Genomic DNA, 26121 nt, shown 5'->3' with positions numbered 1-26121 from the left:
GCGCCATTATACCATTCATTGTGAGATTGTATCTCCTCTAAGAGGACCACTGCGCACGCGCTATTATACCATTCATTGTGAGATTGTATCTCCTCTAAGAGGACCACTGCGCACGCGCTATTATACCATGGATTGTCAGATTGTATCTCCTCTAAGAGGACCACTGCGCACGCGCTATTATACCATTCATTGTGAGATTGTATCTCCTCTAAGAGGACCACTGCGCACGCGCTATTATACCATTCATTGTCAGATTGTATCTCCTCTAAGAGGACCACTGCGCACGCGCTATTATACCATTCATTGTCAGATTGTATCTCCTCTAAGAGGACCACTGCGCACGCGCTATTATACCATGGATTGTCAGATTGTATCTCCTCTAAGTGGACCACTGCGCACCCGCTATTATACCATGGATTGTCAGATTGTATCTCCTCTAAGAGGACCACTGCGCACGCGCCATTATACCATTCATTGTCAGATTGTATCTCCTCTAAGAGGACCACTGCGCACGCGCCATTATACCATGGATTGTGAGATTGTATCTCCTCTAAGAGGACCACTGCGCACCCGCTATTATACCATGGATTGTCAGATTGTATCTCCTCTAAGAGGACCACTGCGCACGCGCTATTATACCATGGATTGTCAGATTGTATCTCCTCTAAGAGGACCACTGCGCACGCGCCATTATACCATTCATTGTCAGATTGTATCTCCTCTAAGAGGACCACTTCGCACGCGCTATTATACCATTCATTGTCAGATTGTATCTCCTCTAAGAGGACCACTGCGCACGCGCTATTATACCATGGATTGTCAGATTGTATCTCCTCTAAGAGGACCACTGCGCACGCGCTATTATACCATTCATTGTCAGATTGTATCTCCTCTAAGAGGACCACTGCGCACGCGCCATTATACCATGGATTGTCAGATTGTATCTCCTCTAAGAGGACCACTGCGCACCCGCTATTATACCATTCATTGTGAGATTGTATCTCCTCTAAGAGGACCACTGCGCACGCGCTATTATACCATGGATTGTCAGATTGTATCTCCTCTAAGAGGACCACTGCGCACGCGCCATTATACCATGGATTGTGAGATTGTATCTCCTCTAAGAGGACCACTGCGCACCCGCTATTATACCATTCATTGTGAGATTGTATCTCCTCTAAGAGGACCACTGCGCACCCGCTATTATACCATTCATTGTCAGATTGTATCTCCTCTAAGAGGACCACTGCGCACGCGCTATTATACCATGGATTGTCAGATTGTATCTCCTCTAAGAGGACCACTGCGCACGCGCTATTATACCATTCATTGTCAGATTGTATCTCCTCTAAGAGGACCACTGCGCACCCGCTATTATACCATTCATTGTCAGATTGTATCTCCTCTAAGAGGACCACTGCGCACCCGCTATTATACCATGGATTGTCAGATTGTATCTCCTCTAAGAGGACCACTGCGCACGCGCCATTATACCATTCATTGTCAGATTGTATCTCCTCTAAGAGGACCACTGCGCACCCGCTATTATACCATGGATTGTCAGATTGTATCTCCTCTAAGAGGACCACTGCGCACGCGCCATTATACCATTCATTGTCAGATTGTATCTCCTCTAAGAGGACCACTGCGCACCCGCTATTATACCATGGGTTGTCAGATTGTATCTCCTCTAAGAGGACCACTGCGCACGCGCTATTATACCATTCATTGTCAGATTGTATCTCCTCTAAGAGGACCACTGCGCACGCGCTATTATACCATTCATTGTCAGATTGTATCTCCTCTAAGAGGACCACTGCGCACGCGCTATTATACCATTCATTGTCAGATTGTATCTCCTCTAAGAGGACCACTGCGCACCCGCTATTATACCATGGATTGTCAGATTGTATCTCCTCTAAGAGGACCACTGCGCACCCGCTATTATACCATGGGTTGTCAGATTGTATCTCCTCTAAGAGGACCACTGCGCACGCGCTATTATACCATTCATTGTGAGATTGTATCTCCTCTAAGAGGACCACTGCGCACGCGCTATTATACCATGGATTGTCAGATTGTATCTCCTCTAAGAGGACCACTGCGCACGCGCTATTATACCATGGATTGTCAGATTGTATCTCCTCTAAGAGGACCACTGCGCACGCGCTATTATACCATGGATTGTCAGATTGTATCTCCTCTAAGAGGACCACTGCGCACGCGCTATTATACCATTCATTGTCAGATTGTATCTCCTCTAAGAGGACCACTGCGCACGCGCCATTATACCATTCATTGTCAGATTGTATCTCCTCTAAGAGGACCACTGCGCACGCGCCATTATACCATTCATTGTGAGATTGTATCTCCTCTAAGAGGACCACTGCGCACGCGCTATTATACCATTCATTGTGAGATTGTATCTCCTCTAAGAGGACCACTGCGCACGCGCTATTATACCATGGATTGTCAGATTGTATCTCCTCTAAGAGGACCACTGCGCACGCGCTATTATACCATTCATTGTGAGATTGTATCTCCTCTAAGAGGACCACTGCGCACGCGCTATTATACCATTCATTGTCAGATTGTATCTCCTCTAAGAGGACCACTGCGCACGCGCTATTATACCATTCATTGTCAGATTGTATCTCCTCTAAGAGGACCACTGCGCACGCGCTATTATACCATGGATTGTCAGATTGTATCTCCTCTAAGTGGACCACTGCGCACCCGCTATTATACCATGGATTGTCAGATTGTATCTCCTCTAAGAGGACCACTGCGCACGCGCCATTATACCATTCATTGTCAGATTGTATCTCCTCTAAGAGGACCACTGCGCACGCGCCATTATACCATGGATTGTGAGATTGTATCTCCTCTAAGAGGACCACTGCGCACCCGCTATTATACCATGGATTGTCTCTCCTCTAAGAGGACCACTGCGCACGCGCTATTATACCATTCATTGTCAGATTGTATCTCCTCTAAGAGGATCACTGCGCACGCGCTATTATACCATGGATTGTCAGATTGTATCTCCTCTAAGAGGACCACTGCGCACGCGCCATTATACCATTCATTGTGAGATTGTATCTCCTCTAAGAGGACCACTGCGCACCCGCTATTATACCATGGATTGTCAGATTGTATCTCCTCTAAGAGGACCACTGCACACGCGCCATTATATCATGGATTGTCAGATTGTATCTCCTCTAAGAGGACCACTGCGCACGCGCTATTATACCATTCATTGTCAGATTGTATCTCCTCTAAGAGGACCACTGCGCACGCGCTATTATACCATGGATTGTCAGATTGTATCTCCTCTAAGAGGACCACTGCGCACGCGCTATTATACCATTCATTGTGAGATTGTATCTCCTCTAAGAGGACCACTGCGCACGCGCTATTATACCATGGATTGTCAGATTGTATCTCCTCTAAGAGGACCACTGCGCACGCGCTATTATACCATTCATTGTCAGATTGTATCTCCTCTAAGAGGACCACTGCGCACGCGCTATTATACCATGGATTGTCAGATTGTATCTCCTCTAAGAGGACCACTGCGCACGCGCTATTATACCATTCATTGTCAGATTGTATCTCCTCTAAGAGGACCACTGCGCACGCGCTATTATACCATTCATTGTGAGATTGTATCTCCTCTAAGAGGACCACTGCGCACCCGCTATTATACCATGGATTGTGAGATTGTATCTCCTCTAAGAGGACCACTGCGCACGCGCTATTATACCATGGATTGTCAGATTGCATCTCCTCTAAGAGGACCACTGCGCACGCGCTATTATACCATTCATTGTCAGATTGTATCTCCTCTAAGAGGACCACTGCGCACGCGCTATTATACCATGGGTTGTCAGATTGTATCTCCTCTAAGAGGACCACTGCGCACGCGCTATTATACCATGGATTGTCAGATTGTATCTCCTCTAAGAGGACCACTGCGCACGCGCTATTATACCATGGATTGTCAGATTGTATCTCCTCTAAGAGGACCACTGCGCACCCGCTATTATACCATTCATTGTCAGATTGTATCTCCTCTAAGAGGACCACTGCGCACCCGCTATTATACCATTCATTGTCAGATTGTATCTCCTCTAAGAGGACCACTGCGCACGCGCTATTATACCATTCATTGTCAGATTGTATCTCCTCTAAGAGGACCACTGCGCACGCGCTATTATACCATTCATTGTGAGATTGTATCTCCTCTAAGAGGACCACTGCGCACGCGCTATTATACCATGGATTGTCAGATTGTATCTCCTCTAAGAGGACCACTGCGCACCCGCTATTATACCATGGATTGTCAGATTGTATCTCCTCTAAGAGGACCACTGCGCACGCGCTATTATACCATGGATTGTCAGATTGTATCTCCTCTAAGAGGACCACTGCGCACGCGCTATTATACCATGGATTGTCAGATTGTATCTCCTCTAAGAGGACCACTGCGCACGCGCCATTATACCATTCATTGTCAGATTGTATCTCCTCTAAGAGGACCACTTCGCACGCGCTATTATACCATTCATTGTCAGATTGTATCTCCTCTAAGAGGACCACTGCGCACGCGCTATTATACCATGGATTGTCAGATTGTATCTCCTCTAAGAGGACCACTGCGCACGCGCTATTATACCATTCATTGTCAGATTGTATCTCCTCTAAGAGGACCACTGCGCACGCGCCATTATACCATGGATTGTCAGATTGTATCTCCTCTAAGAGGACCACTGCGCACCCGCTATTATACCATTCATTGTGAGATTGTATCTCCTCTAAGAGGACCACTGCGCACGCGCTATTATACCATGGATTGTCAGATTGTATCTCCTCTAAGAGGACCACTGCGCACGCGCCATTATACCATGGATTGTGAGATTGTATCTCCTCTAAGAGGACCACTGCGCACCCGCTATTATACCATTCATTGTGAGATTGTATCTCCTCTAAGAGGACCACTGCGCACCCGCTATTATACCATTCATTGTCAGATTGTATCTCCTCTAAGAGGACCACTGCGCACGCGCTATTATACCATGGATTGTCAGATTGTATCTCCTCTAAGAGGACCACTGCGCACGCGCTATTATACCATTCATTGTCAGATTGTATCTCCTCTAAGAGGACCACTGCGCACGCGCTATTATACCATGGATTGTCAGATTGTATCTCCTCTAAGAGGACCACTGCGCACGCGCTATTATACCATGGATTGTCAGATTGTATCTCCTCTAAGAGGACCACTGCGCACGCGCTATTATACCATTCATTGTCAGATTGTATCTCCTCTAAGAGGACCACTGCGCACCCGCTATTATACCATGGATTGTCAGATTGTATCTCCTCTAAGAGGACCACTGCGCACCCGCTATTATACCATTCATTGTGAGATTGTATCTCCTCTAAGAGGACCACTGCGCACCCGCTATTATACCATGGATTGTCAGATTGTATCTCCTCTAAGAGGACCACTGCGCACGCGCTATTATACCATTCATTGTCAGATTGTATCTCCTCTAAGAGGACCACTGCGCACCCGCTATTATACCATGGATTGTCAGATTGTATCTCCTCTAAGAGGACCACTGCGCACGCGCTATTATACCATTCATTGTGAGATTGTATCTCCTCTAAGAGGACCACTGCGCACCCGCTATTATACCATGGATTGTCAGATTGTATCCCCTCTAAGAGGACCACTGCGCACGCGCTATTATACCATGGATTGTCAGATTGTATCTCCTCTAAGAGGACCACTGCGCACGCGCTATTATACCATGGATTGTCAGATAGTATCTTCTCTAAGAGGACCACTGCGCACGCGCCATTATACCATTCATTGTCAGATTGTATCTCCTCTAAGAGGACCACTGCGCACCCGCTATTATACCATTCATTGTCAGATTGTATCTCCTCTAAGAGGACCACTGCGCACCCGCTATTATACCATGGATTGTCAGATTGTATCTCCTCTAAGAGGACCACTGCGCACCCGCTATTATACCATGGATTGTCAGATTGTATCTCCTCTAAGAGGATCACTGCGCACGCGCCATTATACCATGGATTGTCAGATTGTATCTCCTCTAAGAGGACCACTGCGCACGCGCTATTATACTATGGATTGTCAGATTGTATCTCCTCTAAGAGGACCACTGCGCACGCGCTATTATACCATTCATTGTCAGATTGTATCTCCTCTAAGAGGACCACTGCGCACCCGCTATTATACCATTCATTGTCAGATTGTATCTCCTCTAAGAGGACCACTGCGCACGCGCTATTATACCATGGATTGTCAGATTGTATCTCCTCTAAGAGGACCACTGCGCACCCGCTATTATACCATTCATTGTCAGATTGTATCTCCTCTAAGAGGACCACTGCGCACGCGCTATTATACCATGGATTGTCAGATTGTATCTCCTCTAAGAGGACCACTGCGCACGCGCTATTATACCATGGATTGTCAGATAGTATCTTCTCTAAGAGGACCACTGCGCACACGCCATTATACCATTCATTGTCAGATTGTATCTCCTCTAAGAGGACCACTGCGCACCCGCTATTATACCATTCATTGTCAGATTGTATCTCCTCTAAGAGGACCACTGCGCACGCGCTATTATACCATGGATTGTCAGATTGTATCTCCTCTAAGAGGACCACTGCGCACGCGCTATTATACCATGGATTGTCAGATTGTATCTCCTCTAAGAGGACCACTGCGCACGCGCTATTATACCATGGATTGTCAGATTGTATCTCCTCTAAGAGGACCACTGCGCACGCGCTATTATACCATGGATTGTCAGATTGTATCTCCTCTAAGAGGACCACTGCGCACGCGCCATTATACCATTCATTGTGAGATTGTATCTCCTCTAAGAGGACCACTGCGCACCCGCTATTATACCATGGGTTGTCAGATTTTATCTCCTCTAAGAGGACCACTGCGCACGCGCCATTATACCATTCATTGTCAGATTGTATCTCCTCTAAGAGGACCACTGCGCACCCGCTATTATACCATGGATTGTCAGATTGTATCTCCTCTAAGAGGACCACTGCGCACGCGCCATTATACCATTCATTGTCAGATTGTATCTCCTCTAAGAGGACCACTGCGCACCCGCTATTATACCATGGGTTGTCAGATTGTATCTCCTCTAAGAGGACCACTGCGCACGCGCTATTATACCATTCATTGTCAGATTGTATCTCCTCTAAGAGGACCACTGCGCACGCGCTATTATACCATTCATTGTCAGATTGTATCTCCTCTAAGAGGACCACTGCGCACGCGCTATTATACCATTCATTGTCAGATTGTATCTCCTCTAAGAGGACCACTGCGCACGCGCCATTATACCATGGATTGTCAGATTGTATCTCCTCTAAGAGGACCACTGCGCACGCGCTATTATACCATTCATTGTGAGATTGTATCTCCTCTAAGAGGACCACTGCGCACGCGCCATTATACCATTCATTGTGAGATTGTATCTCCTCTAAGAGGACCACTGCGCACGCGCTATTATACCATGGATTGTCAGATTGTAACTCCTCTAAGAGGACCACTGCGCTCGCGCTATTATACCATTCATTGTCAGATTGTATCTCCTCTAAGAGGACCACTGCGCACAGCGCCATTATACCATTCATTGTCAGATTGTATCTCCTCTAAGAGGACCACTGCGCACGCGCTATTATACCATGGATTGTCAGATTGTATCTCCTCTAAGAGGACCACTGCGCACGCGCTATTATACCATTCATTGTGAGATTGTATCTCCTCTAAGAGGACCACTGCGCACGCGCTATTATACCATTCATTGTGAGATTGTATCTCCTCTAAGAGGACCACTGCGCACGCGCCATTATACCATTCATTGTGAGATTGTATCTCCTCTAAGAGGACCACTGCGCACGCGCTATTATACCATTCATTGTGAGATTGTATCTCCTCTAAGAGGACCACTGCGCACGCGCTATTATACCATGGATTGTCAGATTGTATCTCCTCTAAGAGGACCACTGCGCACGCGCTATTATACCATTCATTGTGAGATTGTATCTCCTCTAAGAGGACCACTGCGCACGCGCTATTATACCATTCATTGTCAGATTGTATCTCCTCTAAGAGGACCACTGCGCACAGCGCTATTATACCATTCATTGTCAGATTGTATCTCCTCTAAGAGGACCACTGCGCACGCGCTATTATACCATGGATTGTCAGATTGTATCTCCTCTAAGTGGACCACTGCGCACCCGCTATTATACCATGGATTGTCAGATTGTATCTCCTCTAAGAGGACCACTGCGCACGCGCCATTATACCATTCATTGTCAGATTGTATCTCCTCTAAGAGGACCACTGCGCACGCGCCATTATACCATGGATTGTGAGATTGTATCTCCTCTAAGAGGACCACTGCGCACCCGCTATTATACCATGGATTGTCAGATTGTATCTCCTCTAAGAGGACCACTGCGCACGCGCTATTATACCATTCATTGTCAGATTGTATCTCCTCTAAGAGGATCACTGCGCACGCGCTATTATACCATGGATTGTCAGATTGTATCTCCTCTAAGAGGACCACTGCGCACGCGCCATTATACCATTCATTGTGAAGATTGTATCTCCTCTAAGAGGACCACTGCGCACGCGCCATTATACCATTCATTGTCAGATTGTATCTCCTCTAAGAGGACCACTGCGCACCCGCTATTATACCATGGATTGTCAGATTGTATCTCCTCTAAGAGGACCACTGCACACGCGCCATTATATCATGGATTGTCAGATTGTATCTCCTCTAAGAGGACCACTGCGCACGCGCTATTATACCATTCATTGTCAGATTGTATCTCCTCTAAGAGGACCACTGCGCACGCGCTATTATACCATGGATTGTCAGATTGTATCTCCTCTAAGAGGACCACTGCGCACGCGCTATTATACCATTCATTGTGAGATTGTATCTCCTCTAAGAGGACCACTGCGCACGCGCTATTATACCATGGATTGTCAGATTGTATCTCCTCTAAGAGGACCACTGCGCACGCGCTATTATACCATGGATTGTCAGATTGTATCTCCTCTAAGAGGACCACTGCGCACCCGCTATTATACCATTCATTGTCAGATTGTATCTCCTCTAAGAGGACCACTGCGCACCCGCTATTATACCATTCATTGTCAGATTGTATCTCCTCTAAGAGGACCACTGCGCACGCGCTATTATACCATTCATTGTGAGATTGTATCTCCTCTAAGAGGACCACTGCGCACGCGCTATTATACCATTCATTGTCAGATTGTATCTCCTCTAAGAGGACCACTGCGCACGCGCTATTATACCATTCATTGTGAGATTGTATCTCCTCTAAGAGGACCACTGCGCACGCGCTATTATACCATGGATTGTCAGATTGTATCTCCTCTAAGAGGACCACTGCGCACGCGCTATTATACCATTCATTGTCAGATTGTATCTCCTCTAAGAGGACCACTGCGCACCCGCTATTATACCATGGATTGTCAGATTGTATCTCCTCTAAGAGGACCACTGCGCACGCGCTATTATACCATGGATTGTCAGATTGTATCTCCTCTAAGAGGACCACTGCGCACGCGCTATTATACCATGGATTGTCAGATTGTATCTCCTCTAAGAGGACCACTGCGCACGCGCCATTATACCATTCATTGTCAGATTGTATCTCCTCTAAGAGGACCACTGCGCACGCGCTATTATACCATTCATTGTCAGATTGTATCTCCTCTAAGAGGACCACTGCGCACGCGCTATTATACCATGGATTGTCAGATTGTATCTCCTCTAAGAGGACCACTGCGCACGCGCTATTATACCATTCATTGTCAGATTGTATCTCCTCTAAGAGGACCACTGCGCACCCGCTATTATACCATGGATTGTCAGATTGTATCTCCTCTAAGAGGACCACTGCGCACGCGCTATTATACCATTCATTGTCAGATTGTATCTCCTCTAAGAGGACCACTGCGCACCCGCTATTATACCATGGATTGTCAGATTGTATCTCCTCTAAGAGGACCACTGCGCACCCGCTATTATACCATTCATTGTGAGATTGTATCTCCTCTAAGAGGACCACTGCGCACCCGCTATTATACCATGGATTGTCAGATTGTATCTCCTCTAAGAGGACCACTGCGCACGCGCTATTATACCATTCATTGTCAGATTGTATCTCCTCTAAGAGGACCACTGCGCACGCGCTATTATACCATGGATTGTCAGATTGTATCTCCTCTAAGAGGACCACTGCGCATGCGCTATTATACCATGGATTGTCAGATTGTATCTCCTCTAAGAGGACCACTGCGCATGCGCTATTATACCATGGATTGTCAGATTGTATCTCCTCTAAGAGGACCACTGCGCACGCGCTATTATACCATTCATTGTCAGATTGTATCTCCTCTAAGAGGACCACTGCGCACCCGCTATTATACCATTCATTGTGAGATTGTATCTCCTCTAAGAGGACCACTGCGCACGCGCTATTATACCATTCATTGTCAGATTGTATCCCCTCTAAGAGGACCACTGCGCACGCGCTATTATACCATTCATTGTCAGATTGTATCTCCTCTAAGAGGACCACTGCGCACCCGCTATTATACCATTCATTGTGAGATTGTATCTCCTCTAAGAGGACCACTGCGCACGCGCTATTATACCATTCATTGTCAGATTGTATCTCCTCTAAGAGGACCACTGCGCACGCGCTATTATACCATGGATTGTCAGATTGTATCTCCTCTAAGAGGACCACTGCGCACCCGCTATTATACCATGGATTGTCAGATTGTATCTCCTCTAAGAGGACCACTGCGCACGCGCCACTATACTATGGATTGTCAGATTGTATCTCCTCTAAGAGGACCACTGCGCACGCGCTATTATACCATTCATTGTCAGATTGTATCTCCTCTAAGAGGACCACTGCGCACCCGCTATTATACCATGGATTGTCAGATTGTATCTCCTCTAAGAGGACCACTGCGCACGCGCTATTATACTATGGATTGTCAGATTGTATCTCCTCTAAGAGGACCACTGCGCACGCGCTATTATACCATTCATTGTCAGATTGTATCTCCTCTAAGAGGACCACTGCGCACCCGCTATTATACCATTCATTGTCAGATTGTATCTCCTCTAAGAGGACCACTGCGCACGCGCTATTATACCATTCATTGTCAGATTGTATCTCCTCTAAGAGGACCACTGCGCACGCGCTATTATACCATGGATTGTCAGATTGTATCTCCTCTAAGAGGACCACTGCGCACGCGCTATTATACCATGGATTGTGAGATTGTATCTCCTCTAAGAGGACCACTGCGCACGCGCTATTATACCATTCATTGTCAGATTGTATCTCCTCTAAGAGGACCACTGCGCACGCGCCATTATACCATGGATTGTCAGATTGTATCTCCTCTAAGAGGACCACTGCGCACGCGCTATTATACCATGGATTGTCAGATTGTATCTCCTCTAAGAGGACCACTGCGCACGCGCCATTATACCATTCATTGTCAGATTGTATCTCCTCTAAGAGGACCACTGCGCACGCGCTATTATACCATGGATTGTCAGATTGTATCTCCTCTAAGAGGACCACTGCGCACGCGCCATTATACCATTCATTGTCAGATTGTATCTCCTCTAAGAGGACCACTGCGCACGCGCCATTATACCATGGATTGTCAGATTGTATCTCCTCTAAGAGGACCACTGCGCACGCGCTATTATACCATGGATTGTCAGATTGTATCTCCTCTAAGAGGACCACTGCGCACGCGCCATTATACCATTCATTGTCAGATTGTATCTCCTCTAAGAGGACCACTGCGCACGCGCTATTATACCATTCATTGTCAGATTGTATCTCCTCTAAGAGGACCACTGCGCACGCGCCATTATACCATTCATTGTCAGATTGTATCTCCTCTAAGAGGACCACTGCGCACGCGCTATTATACCATTCATTGTCAGATTGTATCTCCTCTAAGAGGACCACTGCGCACCCGCTATTATACCATGGATTGTCAGATTGTATCTCCTCTAAGAGGACCACTGCGCACGCGCTATTATACTATGGATTGTCAGATTGTATCTCCTCTAAGAGGACCACTGCGCACGCGCTATTATACCATGGATTGTCAGATTGTATCTCCTCTAAGAGGACCACTGCGCACGCGCTATTATACCATTCATTGTCAGATTGTATCTCCTCTAAGAGGACCACTGCGCACGCGCTATTATACTATGGATTGTCAGATTGTATCTCCTCTAAGAGGACCACTGCGCACGCGCTATTATACCATGGATTGTCAGATTGTATCTCCTCTAAGAGGACCACTGCGCACCCGCTATTATACCATGGATTGTCAGATTGTATCTCCTCTAAGAGGACCACTGCGCACGCGCTATTATACCATGGATTGTCAGATTGTATCTCCTCTAAGAGGACCACTGCGCACCCGCTATTATACCATTCATTGTCAGATTGTATCTCCTCTAAGAGGACCACTGCGCACGCGCTATTATACCATGGATTGTCAGATTGTATCTCCTCTAAGAGGACCACTGCGCACGCGCTATTATACCATGGATTGTCAGATTGTATCTCCTCTAAGAGGACCACTGCGCACGCGCTATTATACCATGGATTGTCAGATTGTATCTCCTCTAAGAGGACCACTGCGCACGCGCCATTATACCATTCATTGTGAGATTGTATCTCCTCTAAGAGGACCACTGCGCACCCGCTATTATACCATGGGTTGTCAGATTTTATCTCCTCTAAGAGGACCACTGCGCACGCGCCATTATACCATTCATTGTCAGATTGTATCTCCTCTAAGAGGACCACTGCGCACCCGCTATTATACCATGGATTGTCAGATTGTATCTCCTCTAAGAGGACCACTGCGCACGCGCCATTATACCATTCATTGTCAGATTGTATCTCCTCTAAGAGGACCACTGCGCACCCGCTATTATACCATGGGTTGTCAGATTGTATCTCCTCTAAGAGGACCACTGCGCACGCGCTATTATACCATTCATTGTCAGATTGTATCTCCTCTAAGAGGACCACTGCGCACGCGCTATTATACCATTCATTGTCAGATTGTATCTCCTCTAAGAGGACCACTGCGCACGCGCTATTATACCATGGATTGTCAGATTGTATCTCCTCTAAGAGGACCACTGCGCACGCGCTATTATACCATTCATTGTCAGATTGTATCTCCTCTAAGAGGACCACTGCGCACCCGCTATTATACCATGGATTGTCAGATTGTATCTCCTCTAAGAGGACCACTGCGCACGCGCTATTATACCATGGATTGTCAGATTGTATCTCCTCTAAGAGGACCACTGCGCACGCGCTATTATACCATGGATTGTCAGATTGTATCTCCTCTAAGAGGACCACTGCGCACGCGCCATTATACCATTCATTGTCAGATTGTATCTCCTCTAAGAGGACCACTGCGCACGCGCTATTATACCATTCATTGTCAGATTGTATCTCCTCTAAGAGGACCACTGCGCACGCGCTATTATACCATGGATTGTCAGATTGTATCTCCTCTAAGAGGACCACTGCGCACGCGCTATTATACCATTCATTGTCAGATTGTATCTCCTCTAAGAGGACCACTGCGCACCCGCTATTATACCATGGATTGTCAGATTGTATCTCCTCTAAGAGGACCACTGCGCACGCGCTATTATACCATTCATTGTCAGATTGTATCTCCTCTAAGAGGACCACTGCGCACCCGCTATTATACCATGGATTGTCAGATTGTATCTCCTCTAAGAGGACCACTGCGCACCCGCTATTATACCATTCATTGTGAGATTGTATCTCCTCTAAGAGGACCACTGCGCACCCGCTATTATACCATGGATTGTCAGATTGTATCTCCTCTAAGAGGACCACTGCGCACGCGCTATTATACCATTCATTGTCAGATTGTATCTCCTCTAAGAGGACCACTGCGCACGCGCTATTATACCATGGATTGTCAGATTGTATCTCCTCTAAGAGGACCACTGCGCATGCGCTATTATACCATGGATTGTCAGATTGTATCTCCTCTAAGAGGACCACTGCGCACGCGCTATTATACCATTCATTGTCAGATTGTATCTCCTCTAAGAGGACCACTGCGCACCCGCTATTATACCATTCATTGTGAGATTGTATCTCCTCTAAGAGGACCACTGCGCACGCGCTATTATACCATTCATTGTCAGATTGTATCCCCTCTAAGAGGACCACTGCGCACGCGCTATTATACCATTCATTGTCAGATTGTATCTCCTCTAAGAGGACCACTGCGCACCCGCTATTATACCATTCATTGTGAGATTGTATCTCCTCTAAGAGGACCACTGCGCACGCGCTATTATACCATTCATTGTCAGATTGTATCTCCTCTAAGAGGACCACTGCGCACGCGCTATTATACCATGGATTGTCAGATTGTATCTCCTCTAAGAGGACCACTGCGCACCCGCTATTATACCATGGATTGTCAGATTGTATCTCCTCTAAGAGGACCACTGCGCACGCGCTATTATACTATGGATTGTCAGATTGTATCTCCTCTAAGAGGACCACTGCGCACGCGCTATTATACCATTCATTGTCAGATTGTATCTCCTCTAAGAGGACCACTGCGCACCCGCTATTATACCATTCATTGTCAGATTGTATCTCCTCTAAGAGGACCACTGCGCACGCGCTATTATACCATTCATTGTCAGATTGTATCTCCTCTAAGAGGACCACTGCGCACGCGCTATTATACCATGGATTGTCAGATTGTATCTCCTCTAAGAGGACCACTGCGCACGCGCTATTATACCATGGATTGTGAGATTGTATCTCCTCTAAGAGGACCACTGCGCACGCGCTATTATACCATTCATTGTCAGATTGTATCTCCTCTAAGAGGACCACTGCGCACGCGCCATTATACCATGGATTGTCAGATTGTATCTCCTCTAAGAGGACCACTGCGCACGCGCTATTATACCATGGATTGTCAGATTGTATCTCCTCTAAGAGGACCACTGCGCACGCGCCATTATACCATTCATTGTCAGATTGTATCTCCTCTAAGAGGACCACTGCGCACGCGCCATTATACCATTCATTGTCAGATTGTATCTCCTCTAAGAGGACCACTGCGCACGCGCCATTATACCATGGATTGTCAGATTGTATCTCCTCTAAGAGGACCACTGCGCACGCGCTATTATACCATGGATTGTCAGATTGTATCTCCTCTAAGAGGACCACTGCGCACGCGCCATTATACCATTCATTGTCAGATTGTATCTCCTCTAAGAGGACCACTGCGCACGCGCTATTATACCATTCATTGTCAGATTGTATCTCCTCTAAGAGGACCACTGCGCACGCGCCATTATACCATTCATTGTCAGATTGTATCTCCTCTAAGAGGACCACTGCGCACGCGCTATTATACCATTCATTGTCAGATTGTATCTCCTCTAAGAGGACCACTGCGCACCCGCTATTATACCATGGATTGTCAGATTGTATCTCCTCTAAGAGGACCACTGCGCACGCGCTATTATACTATGGATTGTCAGATTGTATCTCCTCTAAGAGGACCACTGCGCACGCGCTATTATACCATTCATTGTCAGATTGTATCTCCTCTAAGAGGACCACTGCGCACCCGCTATTATACCATTCATTGTCAGATTGTATCTCCTCTAAGAGGACCACTGCGCACGCGCTATTATACCATGGATTGTCAGATTGTATCTCCTCTAAGAGGACCACTGCGCACCCGCTATTATACCATTCATTGTCAGATTGTATCTCCTCTAAGAGGACCACTGCGCACGCGCTATTATACCATGGATTGTCAGATTGTATCTCCTCTAAGAGGACCACTGCGCACGCGCTATTATACCATGGATTGTCAGATTGTATCTCCTCTAAGAGGACCACTGCGCACGCGCTATTATACCATGGATTGTCAGATTGTATCTCCTCTAAGAGGACCACTGCGCACCCGCTATTATACCATTCATTGTCAGATTGTATCTCCTCTAAGAGGACCACTGCGCACCCGCTATTATACCATGGATTGTCAGATTGTATCTCCTCTAAGAGGACCACTGCGCACGCGCTATTATACTATGGATTGTCAGATTGTATCTCCTCTAAGAGGACCACTGCGCACGCGCTATTATACCATTCATTGTCAGATTGTATCTCCTCTAAGAGGACCACTGCGCACGCGCCATTATACCATGGATTGTCAGATTGTATCTCCTCTAAGAGGACCACTGCGCACGCGCTATTATACCATTCATTGTGAGATTGTATCTCCTCTAAGAGGACCACTGCGCACCCGCTATTATACCATGGATTGTCAGATTGTATCTCCTCTAAGAGGACCACTGCGCACGCGCTATTATACCATGGATTGTCAGATTGTATCTCCTCTAAGAGGACCACTGCGCACCCGCTATTATACCATTCATTGTCAGATTGTATCTCCTCTAAGAGGACCACTGCGCACGCGCTATTATACCATGGATTGTCAGATTGTATCTCCTCTAAGAGGACCACTGCGCACGCGCTATTATACCATGGATTGTCAGATTGTATCTCCTCTAAGAGGACCACTGCGCACGCGCTATTATACCATGGATTGTCAGATTGTATCTCCTCTAAGAGGACCACTGCGCACGCGCCATTATACCATTCATTGTGAGATTGTATCTCCTCTAAGAGGACCACTGCGCACCCGCTATTATACCATGGGTTGTCAGATTTTATCTCCTCTAAGAGGACCACTGCGCACGCGCCATTATACCATTCATTGTCAGATTGTATCTCCTCTAAGAGGACCACTGCGCACCCGCTATTATACCATGGATTGTCAGATTGTATCTCCTCTAAGAGGACCACTGCGCACGCGCCATTATACCATTCATTGTCAGATTGTATCTCCTCTAAGAGGACCACTGCGCACCCGCTATTATACCATGGGTTGTCAGATTGTATCTCCTCTAAGAGGACCACTGCGCACGCGCTATTATACCATTCATTGTCAGATTGTATCTCCTCTAAGAGGACCACTGCGCACGCGCTATTATACCATTCATTGTCAGATTGTATCTCCTCTAAGAGGACCACTGCGCACGCGCTATTATACCATTCATTGTCAGATTGTATCTCCTCTAAGAGGACCACTGCGCACCCGCTATTATACCATGGATTGTCAGATTGTATCTCCTCTAAGAGGACCACTGCGCACGCGCTATCATACCATTCATTGTGAGATTGTATCTCCTCTAAGAGGACCACTGCGCACGCGCTATTATACCATGGATTGTCAGATTGTATCTCCTCTAAGAGGACCACTGCGCACGCGCTATTATACCATGGATTGTCAGATTGTATCTCCTCTAAGAGGACCACTGCGCACGCGCTATTATACCATGGATTGTCAGATTGTATCTCCTCTAAGAGGACCACTGCGCACCCGCTATTATACCATGGATTGTCAGATTGTATCTCCTCTAAGAGGACCACTGCGCACGCGCTATTATACCATGGATTGTCAGATTGTATCTCCTCTAAGAGGACCACTGCGCACGCGCTATTATACCATGGATAGTCAGATTGTATCTCCTCTAAGAGGACCACTGCGCACGCGCTATTATACCATTCATTGTCAGATTGTATCTCCTCTAAGAGGACCACTGCGCACGCGCTATTATACCATGGATAGTCAGATTGTATCTCCTCTAAGAGGACCACTGCGCACCCGCTATTATACCATTCATTGTCAGATTGTATCTCCTCTAAGAGGACCACTGCACACGCGCTATTATACCATGGATTGTCAGATTGTATCTCCTCTAAGAGGACCACTGCGCACCCGCTATTATACCATTCATTGTGAGATTGTATCTCCTCTAAGAGGACCACTGCGCACGCGCTATTATACCATGGATTGTCAGATTGTATCTCCTCTAAGAGGACCACTGCGCACGCGCTATTATACCATTCATTGTGAGATTGTATCTCCTCTAAGAGGACCACTGCGCACGCGCTATTATACCATTCATTGTCAGATTGTATCTCCTCTAAGAGGACCACTGCGCACGCGCTATTATACCATTCATTGTCAGATTGTATCTCCTCTAAGAGGACCACTGCGCACCCGCTATTATACCATGGATTGTCAGATTGTATCTCCTCTAAGAGGACCACTGCGCACCCGCTATTATACCATGGATTGTCAGATTGTATCTCCTCTAAGAGGACCACTGCGCACCCGCTATTATACCATGGATTGTCAGATTGTATCTCCTCTAAGAGGACCACTGCGCACCCGCTATTATACCATTCATTGTCAGATTGTATCTCCTCTAAGAGGACCACTGCGCACGCGCTATTATACCATGGATTGTCAGATTGTATCTCCTCTAAGAGGACCACTGCGCACGCGCTATTATACCATGGATTGTCAGATTGTATCTCCTCTAAGAGGACCACTGCGCACGCGCTATTATACCATGGATTGTCAGATTGTATCTCCTCTAAGAGGACCACTGCGCACGCGCTATTATACCATTCATTGTCAGATTGTATCTCCTCTAAGAGGACCACTGCGCACGCGCTATTATACCATTCATTGTGAGATTGTATCTCCTCTAAGAGGACCACTGCGCACGCGCCACTATACTACGGCCTATTGGTCCTCATATGCCGAGCTCGCTATTCGTTCTTTCGCTTGTCCATTACTGCTGTGAATTTCTATTGGCCACTCACATTAATGAAGTCACAGCGGAGACTGATTTACCGTTCATATAGCCTTGAGAATTCCGCGGCGCCGTCAATAGCCCCGATACTCCTGAAGACGCTGCATCTGCAGTGAAACATGTCGGGGGGGCTTCTTTGATTTTTAAAAATTGTTACAGCTGATCCCCGATACCGCTGATCCCCAGATACCGCTGATCCCCAGATACCGCTGATCCCCCGATACCGCTGATCCCCCGATACCGCTGATCCCCCGATACCGCTGATCCCCCGATACCGCTGATCCCCCGATACCGCTGATCCCCCGATACCGCTGATCCCCCGATACCGCTGATCCCCCGATACCGCTGATCCCCCGATACCGCTGATCCATGATACCGCTGACCCCCGATACCGCTGATCCCTGATACCGTCTCTTACTCTGGTTTAAGTGCAGCTGCTGACACTTTGTATCTCGTTACTGGCACACATTGCACTATGCTGGTTTATATCAATAGTGAACATGACATTTTTAACTTCTATGTAGTGTGTCCTTAATAAAAGGTTGTTATTTTACCTTGCTTGTAGTTGTAAAAAAGTGCCTTTTTGCCGGCAGGCATACATTTCTATTGATCAGAGATCCCATAATGCACTGCTGCAATGTGTTGTGAGATGTTTTTACCCCCATTAGCACCATGTGTGAACACTACATCTTCCAAAATGCATTACAGCATGGGATTACCGTGTTCAGACATGGACACTGCTGGGAGAAGCAGAGACATGAGGTCCTGCAGCCTGAGCATTTTACAGTACTGTAACTGCAGCTTTGGATGTGATTGGAGTATTAATGCCGGAAACCAGTAGAGGGAGATAAATGGCCGGGGACTGGACATCATGGAGCTGCGGTCACCTGGGTACTTTTTCCGGCCCCCGGTTCCGCACACACCAGGATGATGTTACTGTTCTGCAGACTCTCCAGGAAGCGAAACTTCACGCTCCAGATGGATAACGACCGGCGGGCAGCGAGCAGCTGATAATAGCGCGAGGAAAACGGGAGACCATCAAACGGGTTCTGCTCCAGGTCATCCTTCTCCACAACACCCAGAAGAACATCATTCTCTACTCCCTCCACAAGCTGCAAATCTGATGACTCCATCCAAACCAACACGGACCCAACGTGGAGACCGCCGATCCTGGAGATGAGGAGAAGAAAAGAGAAGTAGTAGTGCTGTGTAGTGAGTAGTAGTAGTAGTGCTGTGTAGTAGTAGTAGTGCTGTGTAGTAGTAGTAGTACTGTGTAGTGTGTAGTAGTAGTAGTGCTGTGTAGTGAGTAGTAGTAGTGCTGTGTAGTAGTAGTAGTAGTAGTGCTGTGTAGTGTGTAGTAGTAGTAGTGCTGTGTAGTGAGTAGTAGTAGTAGTGCTGTGTAGTGAGTAGTAGTAGTAGTGCTGTGTAGTGAGTAGTAGTAGTAGTAGTGCTGTGTAGTGAGGAGTAGTAGTAGTAGTGCTGTGTAGTGAGTAGTAGTAGTAGTGCTGTGTAGTAGTAGTAGTAGTAGTGCTGTGTAGTGAGGAGTAGTAGTGCTGTGTAGTGAGTAGTAGTAGTAGTAGTGCTGTGTAGTGAGTAGTAGTAGTAGTAGTAGTGCTGTGTAGTGAGTAGTAGTAGTAGTGCTGTGTAGTGAGTAGTAGTAGTGCTGTGTAGTGTGTAGTGAGTAGTAGTAGTAGTAGTGCTGTGTAGTGTGTAGTAGTAGTAGTGCTGTGTAGTGAGTAGTAGTAGTAGTAGTGCTGTGTAGTGAGGAGTAGTAGTAGTAGTGCTGTGTAGTGAGTAGTAGTAGTAGTGCTGTGTAGTGAGTAGTAGTAGTGCTGTGTAGTAGTAGTAGTAGTGCTGTGTAGTGAGTAGTAGTAGTAGTAGTGCTGTGTAGTGAGGAGTAGTAGTAGTAGTAGTGCTGTGTAGTGAGTAGTAGTAGTAGTGCTGTGTAGTGAGTAGTAGTAGTAGTGCTGTGTAGTGAGTAGTAGTAGTAGTGCTGTGTAGTGAGGAGTAGTAGTAGTGCTGTGTAGTGAGTAGTAGTAGTAGTAGTAGTGCTGTGTAGTAGTAGTAGTAGTAGTAGTAGTGCTGTGTAGTGAGTAGTAGTAGTAGTGCTGTGTAGTGAGTAGTAGTAGTAGTAGTAGTAGTAGTGCTGTGTAGTGCTGTGTAGTAGTAGTAGTAGTAGTGCTGTGTAGTGAGTAGTAGTAGTGCTGTGTAGTGAGGAGTAGTAGTGCTGTGTAGTGAGTAGTAGTAGTAGTGCTGTGTAGTAGTAGTAGTGCTGTGTAGTGAGTAGTAGTAGTAGTGCTGTGTAGTGAGTAGTAGTAGTAGTAGTAGTGCTGTGTAGTGAGTAGTAGTAGTAGTGCTGTGTAGTGAGTAGTAGTAGTGCTGTGTAGTGAGTAGTAGTAGTAGTGCTGTGTAGTGAGTAGTAGTAGTAGTAGTAGTAGTAGTAGTAGTAGTAGTAGTAGTAGTAGTGCTGTGTAGTGAGTAGTAGTAGTAGTGCTGTGTAGTGAGTAGTAGTAGTAGTAGTAGTAGTAGTAGTAGTAGTGCTGTGTAGTGAGTAGTAGTAGTAGTGCTGTGTAGTGAGTAGTAGTAGTGCTGTGTAGTGAGTAGTAGTAGTAGTAGTGCTGTGTAGTGAGTAGTAGTAGTAGTAGTAGTAGTAGTAGTAGTTCTGTGTAGTGAGTAGTAGTAGTGCTGTGTAGTGAGTAGTAGTAGTAGTGCTGTGTAGTGAGTAGTAGTAGTAGTAGTGCTGTGTAGTGAGTAGTAGTAGTAGTAGTGCTGTGTAGTGAGTAGTAGTAGTAGTGCTGTGTAGTGAGGAGTAGTAGTAGTAGTGCTGTGTAGTAGTAGTGCTGTGTAGTAGTAGTAGTAGTAGTAGTGCTGTGTAGTGAGTAGTAGTAGTAGTAGTGCTGTGTAGTAGTAGTGCTGTGTAGTAGTAGTAGTAGTGCTGTGTAGTGAGGAGTAGTAGTAGTAGTGCTGTGTAGTGAGTAGTAGTAGTAGTGCTGTGTAGTGAGGAGTAGTAGTAGTAGTGCTGTGTAGTGAGTAGTAGTAGTGCTGTGTAGTGAGGAGTAGTAGTAGTAGTGCTGTGTAGTGAGGAGTAGTAGTAGTAGTGCTGTGTAGTGAGTAGTAGTGCTGTGTAGTGAGTAGTAGTAGTAGTGCTGTGTAGTGAGTAGTAGTAGTAGTAGTAGTAGTAGTAGTAGTAGTAGTGCTGTGTAGTGAGTAGTAGTAGTAGTGCTGTGTAGTGAGTAGTAGTAGTGCTGTGTAGTGAGTAGTAGTAGTAGTAGTAGTAGTAGTAGTAGTAGTGCTGTGTAGTGAGTAGTAGTGCTGTGTAGTGAGTAGTAGTAGTAGTAGTGCTGTGTAGTGAGTAGTAGTGCTGTGTAGTGAGTAGTAGTAGTAGTAGTAGTGCTGTGTAGATGGTAGTAGTAGTGCTGTGTAGTGAGTAGTAGTAGTGCTGTGTAGTGAGTAGTAGTGCTGTGTAGTGAGTAGTAGTAGTAGTGCTGTGTAGTGAGTAGTAGTAGTAGTGCTGTGTAGTGAGTAGTAGTAGTAGTAGTAGTGCTGTGTAGTGAGTAGTAGTAGTAGTAGTGCTGTGTAGTGAGTAGTAGTAGTAGTGCTGTGTAGTGAGGAGTAGTAGTAGTAGTGCTGTGTAGTGAGTAGTAGTAGTGCTGTGTAGTGAGTAGTAGTAGTAGTAGTAGTAGTGCTGTGTAGTGAGTAGTAGTAGTAGTGCTGTGTAGTGAGGAGTAGTAGTAGTGTTGTGTAGTGAGTAGTAGTAGTAGTAGTAGTAGTGCTGTGTAGTGAGGAGTAGTAGTAGTCCTGTGTAGTGAGTAGTAGTAGTAGTGCTGTGTAGTGAGTAGTAGTAGTGCTGTGTAGTGAGTAGTAGTAGTAGTGCTGTGTAGTGAGTAGTAGTAGTAGTAGTGCTGTGATGTGAGGAGTAGTAGTAGTAGTGCTGTGTAGTGAGGAGTAGTAGTAGTCCTGTGTAGTGAGTAGTAGTAGTAGTAGTGCTGTGTAGTGAGTAGTAGTAGTAGTGCTGTGTAGTGAGGAGTAGTAGTAGTGCTGTGTAGTGAGTAGTAGTAGTAGTAGTGCTGTGTAGTGAGTAGTAGTGCTGTGTAGTGAGTAGTAGTAGTAGTAGTAGTAGTGCTGTGTAGTGAGTAGTAGTAGTAGTGCTGTGTAGTGAGGAGTAGTAGTAGTGCTGTGTAGTGAGTAGTAGTAGTAGTAGTGCTGTGTAGTGAGTAGTAGTAGTAGTGCTGTGTAGTGAGTAGTAGTAGTAGTGCTGTGTAGTGAGTAGTAGTAGTAGTAGTAGTGCTGTGTAGTGAGTAGTAGTAGTAGTGCTGTGTAGTGAGTAGTAGTGCTGTGTAGTGAGTAGTAGTAGTAGTAGTAGTGCTGTGTAGTGAGTAGTAGTAGTAGTGCTGTGTAGTGAGTAGTAGTAGTAGTGCTGTGTAGTGAGTAGTAGTGCTGTGTAGTGAGTAGTAGTAGTAGTGCTGTGTAGTGAGTAGTAGTAGTAGTAGTGCTGTGTAGTGAGTAGTAGTAGTAGTGCTGTGTAGTGAGTAGTAGTAGTAGTGCTGTGTAGTGAGTAGTAGTAGTAGTAGTGCTGTGTAGTGAGTAGTAGTGCTGTGTAGTGAGTAGTAGTAGTAGTGCTGTGTAGTGAGGAGGAGTAGTGCTGTGTAGTGAGTAGTAGTAGTAGTGCTGTGTAGTGAGTAGTAGTAGTAGTGCTGTGTAGTGAGTAGTAGTAGTGCTGTGTAGTGAGTAGTAGTAGTAGTAGTAGTAGTGCTGTGTAGTGAGTAGTAGTAGTAGTAGTAGTGCTGTGTAGCGAGTAGTAGTAGTAGTAGTGCTGTGTAGTGAGTAGTAGTAGTACTGTGTAGTAGTAGTAGTAGTAGTGCTGTGTAGTGAGTAGTAGTGCTGTGTAGTGAGTAGTAGTAGTCCTGTGTAGTGAGTAGTAGTAGTGCTGTGTAGTGAGTAGTAGTAGTAGTAGTAGTAGTGCTGTGTAGTGAGGAGTAGTAGTAGTAGTAGTGCTGTGTAGTGAGTAGTAGTAGTAGTAGTAGTGCTGTGTAGTGAGTAGTAGTAGTAGTGCTGTGTAGTGAGTAGTAGTAGTAGTGCTGTGTAGTGAGTAGTAGTAGTAGTAGTAGTGCTGTGTAGTGAGTAGTAGTAGTAGTAGTAGTAGTAGTGCTGTGTAGTGAGGAGTAGTGCTGTGTAGTGAGTAGTAGTGCTGTGTAGTGAGTAGTAGTAGTAGTGCTGTGTAGTGAGTAGTAGTAGTAGTAGTGCTGTGTAGCGAGTAGTAGTAGTAGTGCTGTGTAGTGAGTAGTAGTAGTAGTGCTGTGTAGTGAGTAGTAGTGCTGTGTAGTGAGTAGTAGTAGTAGTAGTGCTGTGTAGTGAGTAGTAGTAGTAGTAGTAGTAGTAGTAGTGCTGTGTAGTGTGTAGTGAGTAGTAGTAGTAGTGCTGTGTAGTGAGGAGTAGTAGTAGTGCTGTGTAGTGAGTAGTAGTGCTGTGTAGTGAGTAGTAGTAGTAGTGCTGTGTAGTGAGTAGTAGTAGTAGTAGTAGTAGTAGTGCTGTGTAGTGAGTAGTAGTGCTGTGTAGTGAGTAGTAGTAGTAGTGCTGTGTAGTGAGTAGTAGTAGTAGTAGTAGTAGTGCTGTGTAGTGAGTAGTAGTAGTAGTAGTGCTGTGTAGTGAGTAGTAGTAGTAGTGCTGTGTAGTGAGGAGGAGTAGTGCTGTGTAGTGAGTAGTAGTAGTAGTGCTGTGTAGTGAGTAGTAGTAGTGCTGTGTAGTGAGTAGTAGTAATAGTAGTGCTGTGTAGTGAGTAGTAGTAGTAGTAGTGCTGTGTAGCGAGTAGTAGTAGTAGTAGTGCTGTGTAGTGAGTAGTAGTAGTACTGTGTAGTAGTAGTAGTAGTAGTGCTGTGTAGTGAGTAGTAGTGCTGTGTAGTGAGTAGTAGTAGTCCTGTGTAGTGAGTAGTAGTAGTGCTGTGTAGTGAGTAGTAGTAGTGGTAGTAGTAGTCCTGTGTAGTGAGTAGTAGTAGTGCTGTGTAGTGAGTAGTAGTAGTAGTGCTGTGTAGTGAGGAGTAGTAGTAGTAGTAGTGCTGTGTAGTGAGTAGTAGTAGTAGTGCTGTGTAGTGAGTAGTAGTAGTGCTGTGTAGTGAGTAGTAGTAGTAGTAGTAGTAGTAGTAGTAGTGCTGTGTAGTGAGTAGTAGTAGTAGTAGTAGTGCTGTGTAGTGAGTAGTAGTAGTAGTGCTGTGTAGTGAGTAGTAGTAGTAGTAGTAGTAGTGCTGTGTAGTGAGTAGTAGTAGTAGTAGTGCTGTGTAGTGAGGAGTAGTAGTAGTAGTGCTGTGTAGTGAGGAGTAGTAGTGCTGTGTAGTGAGTAGTAGTAGTAGTGCTGTGTAGTGAGTAGTAGTAGTAGTAGTAGTAGTAGTGCTGTGTAGTAGTAGTAGTGCTGTGTAGTGAGTAGTAGTAGTAGTGCTGTGTAGTGAGTAGTAGTAGTAGTGCTGTGTAGTGAGTAGTAGTAGTAGTGCTGTGTAGTGAGGAGTAGTAGTAGTAGTGCTGTGTAGTGAGGAGTAGTAGTAGTAGTAGTGCTGTGTAGTGAGTAGTAGTAGTAGTAGTGCTGTGTAGTGAGGAGTAGTAGTAGTAGTAGTGCTGTGTAGTGAGTAGTAGTAGTAGTGCTGTGTAGTGAGTAGTAGTAGTAGTGCTGTGTAGTGAGTAGTAGTAGTAGTGCTGTGTAGTGAGGAGTAGTAGTAGTGCTGTGTAGTGAGTAGTAGTAGTAGTAGTAGTGCTGTGTAGTAGTAGTAGTAGTAGTAGTGCTGTGTAGTGAGTAGTAGTAGTAGTGCTGTGTAGTGAGTAGTAGTAGTAGTAGTAGTAGTAGTGCTGTGTAGTGAGTAGTAGTAGTGCTGTGTAGTGAGTAGTAGTAGTAGTGCTGTGTAGTGAGTAGTAGTAGTAGTAGTAGTAGTAGTAGTAGTGCTGTGTAGTGAGTAGTAGTAGTAGTGCTGTGTAGTGAGTAGTAGTAGTGCTGTGTAGTGAGTAGTAGTAGTAGTAGTGCTGTGTAGTGAGTAGTAGTAGTAGTAGTAGTAGTAGTAGTAGTAGTGCTGTGTAGTGAGTAGTAGTAGTAGTAGTTCTGTGTAGTGAGTAGTAGTAGTGCTGTGTAGTGAGTAGTAGTAGTAGTGCTGTGTAGTGAGTAGTAGTAGTAGTAGTGCTGTGTAGTGAGTAG

At 45.9% G+C, this 26121-nt stretch overlaps 1 protein-coding gene across 2 annotated transcripts in view; it reads right to left on the bottom strand.

Moving 5' to 3' along the window:
* Positions 1–20117, bottom strand: part of DQX1 (DEAQ-box RNA dependent ATPase 1) — a 62869-nt gene extending 42752 nt beyond the window's left edge. For both annotated transcript variants that reach the window (XM_075849085.1, XM_075849086.1), the window contains exon 1: positions 19838–20117. In XM_075849085.1, coding sequence (XP_075705200.1) covers positions 19838–20083 — 246 coding nt within the window. In that variant the 5' untranslated portion in view covers positions 20084–20117. The remainder of the gene's footprint in view (positions 1–19837) is intronic.
* Between the last annotated feature and the right edge of the window lie 6004 nt (positions 20118–26121).

This window comes from Rhinoderma darwinii, unplaced genomic scaffold (genome assembly GCF_050947455.1).
Source record: "Rhinoderma darwinii isolate aRhiDar2 unplaced genomic scaffold, aRhiDar2.hap1 Scaffold_662, whole genome shotgun sequence".
In the NCBI taxonomy this organism is placed as follows: Eukaryota; Metazoa; Chordata; class Amphibia; order Anura; family Rhinodermatidae; genus Rhinoderma; species Rhinoderma darwinii.
The sequence above is the reverse complement of the archived record's forward strand: the minus strand, read 5'-3'. Positions and strand labels throughout refer to the sequence as shown.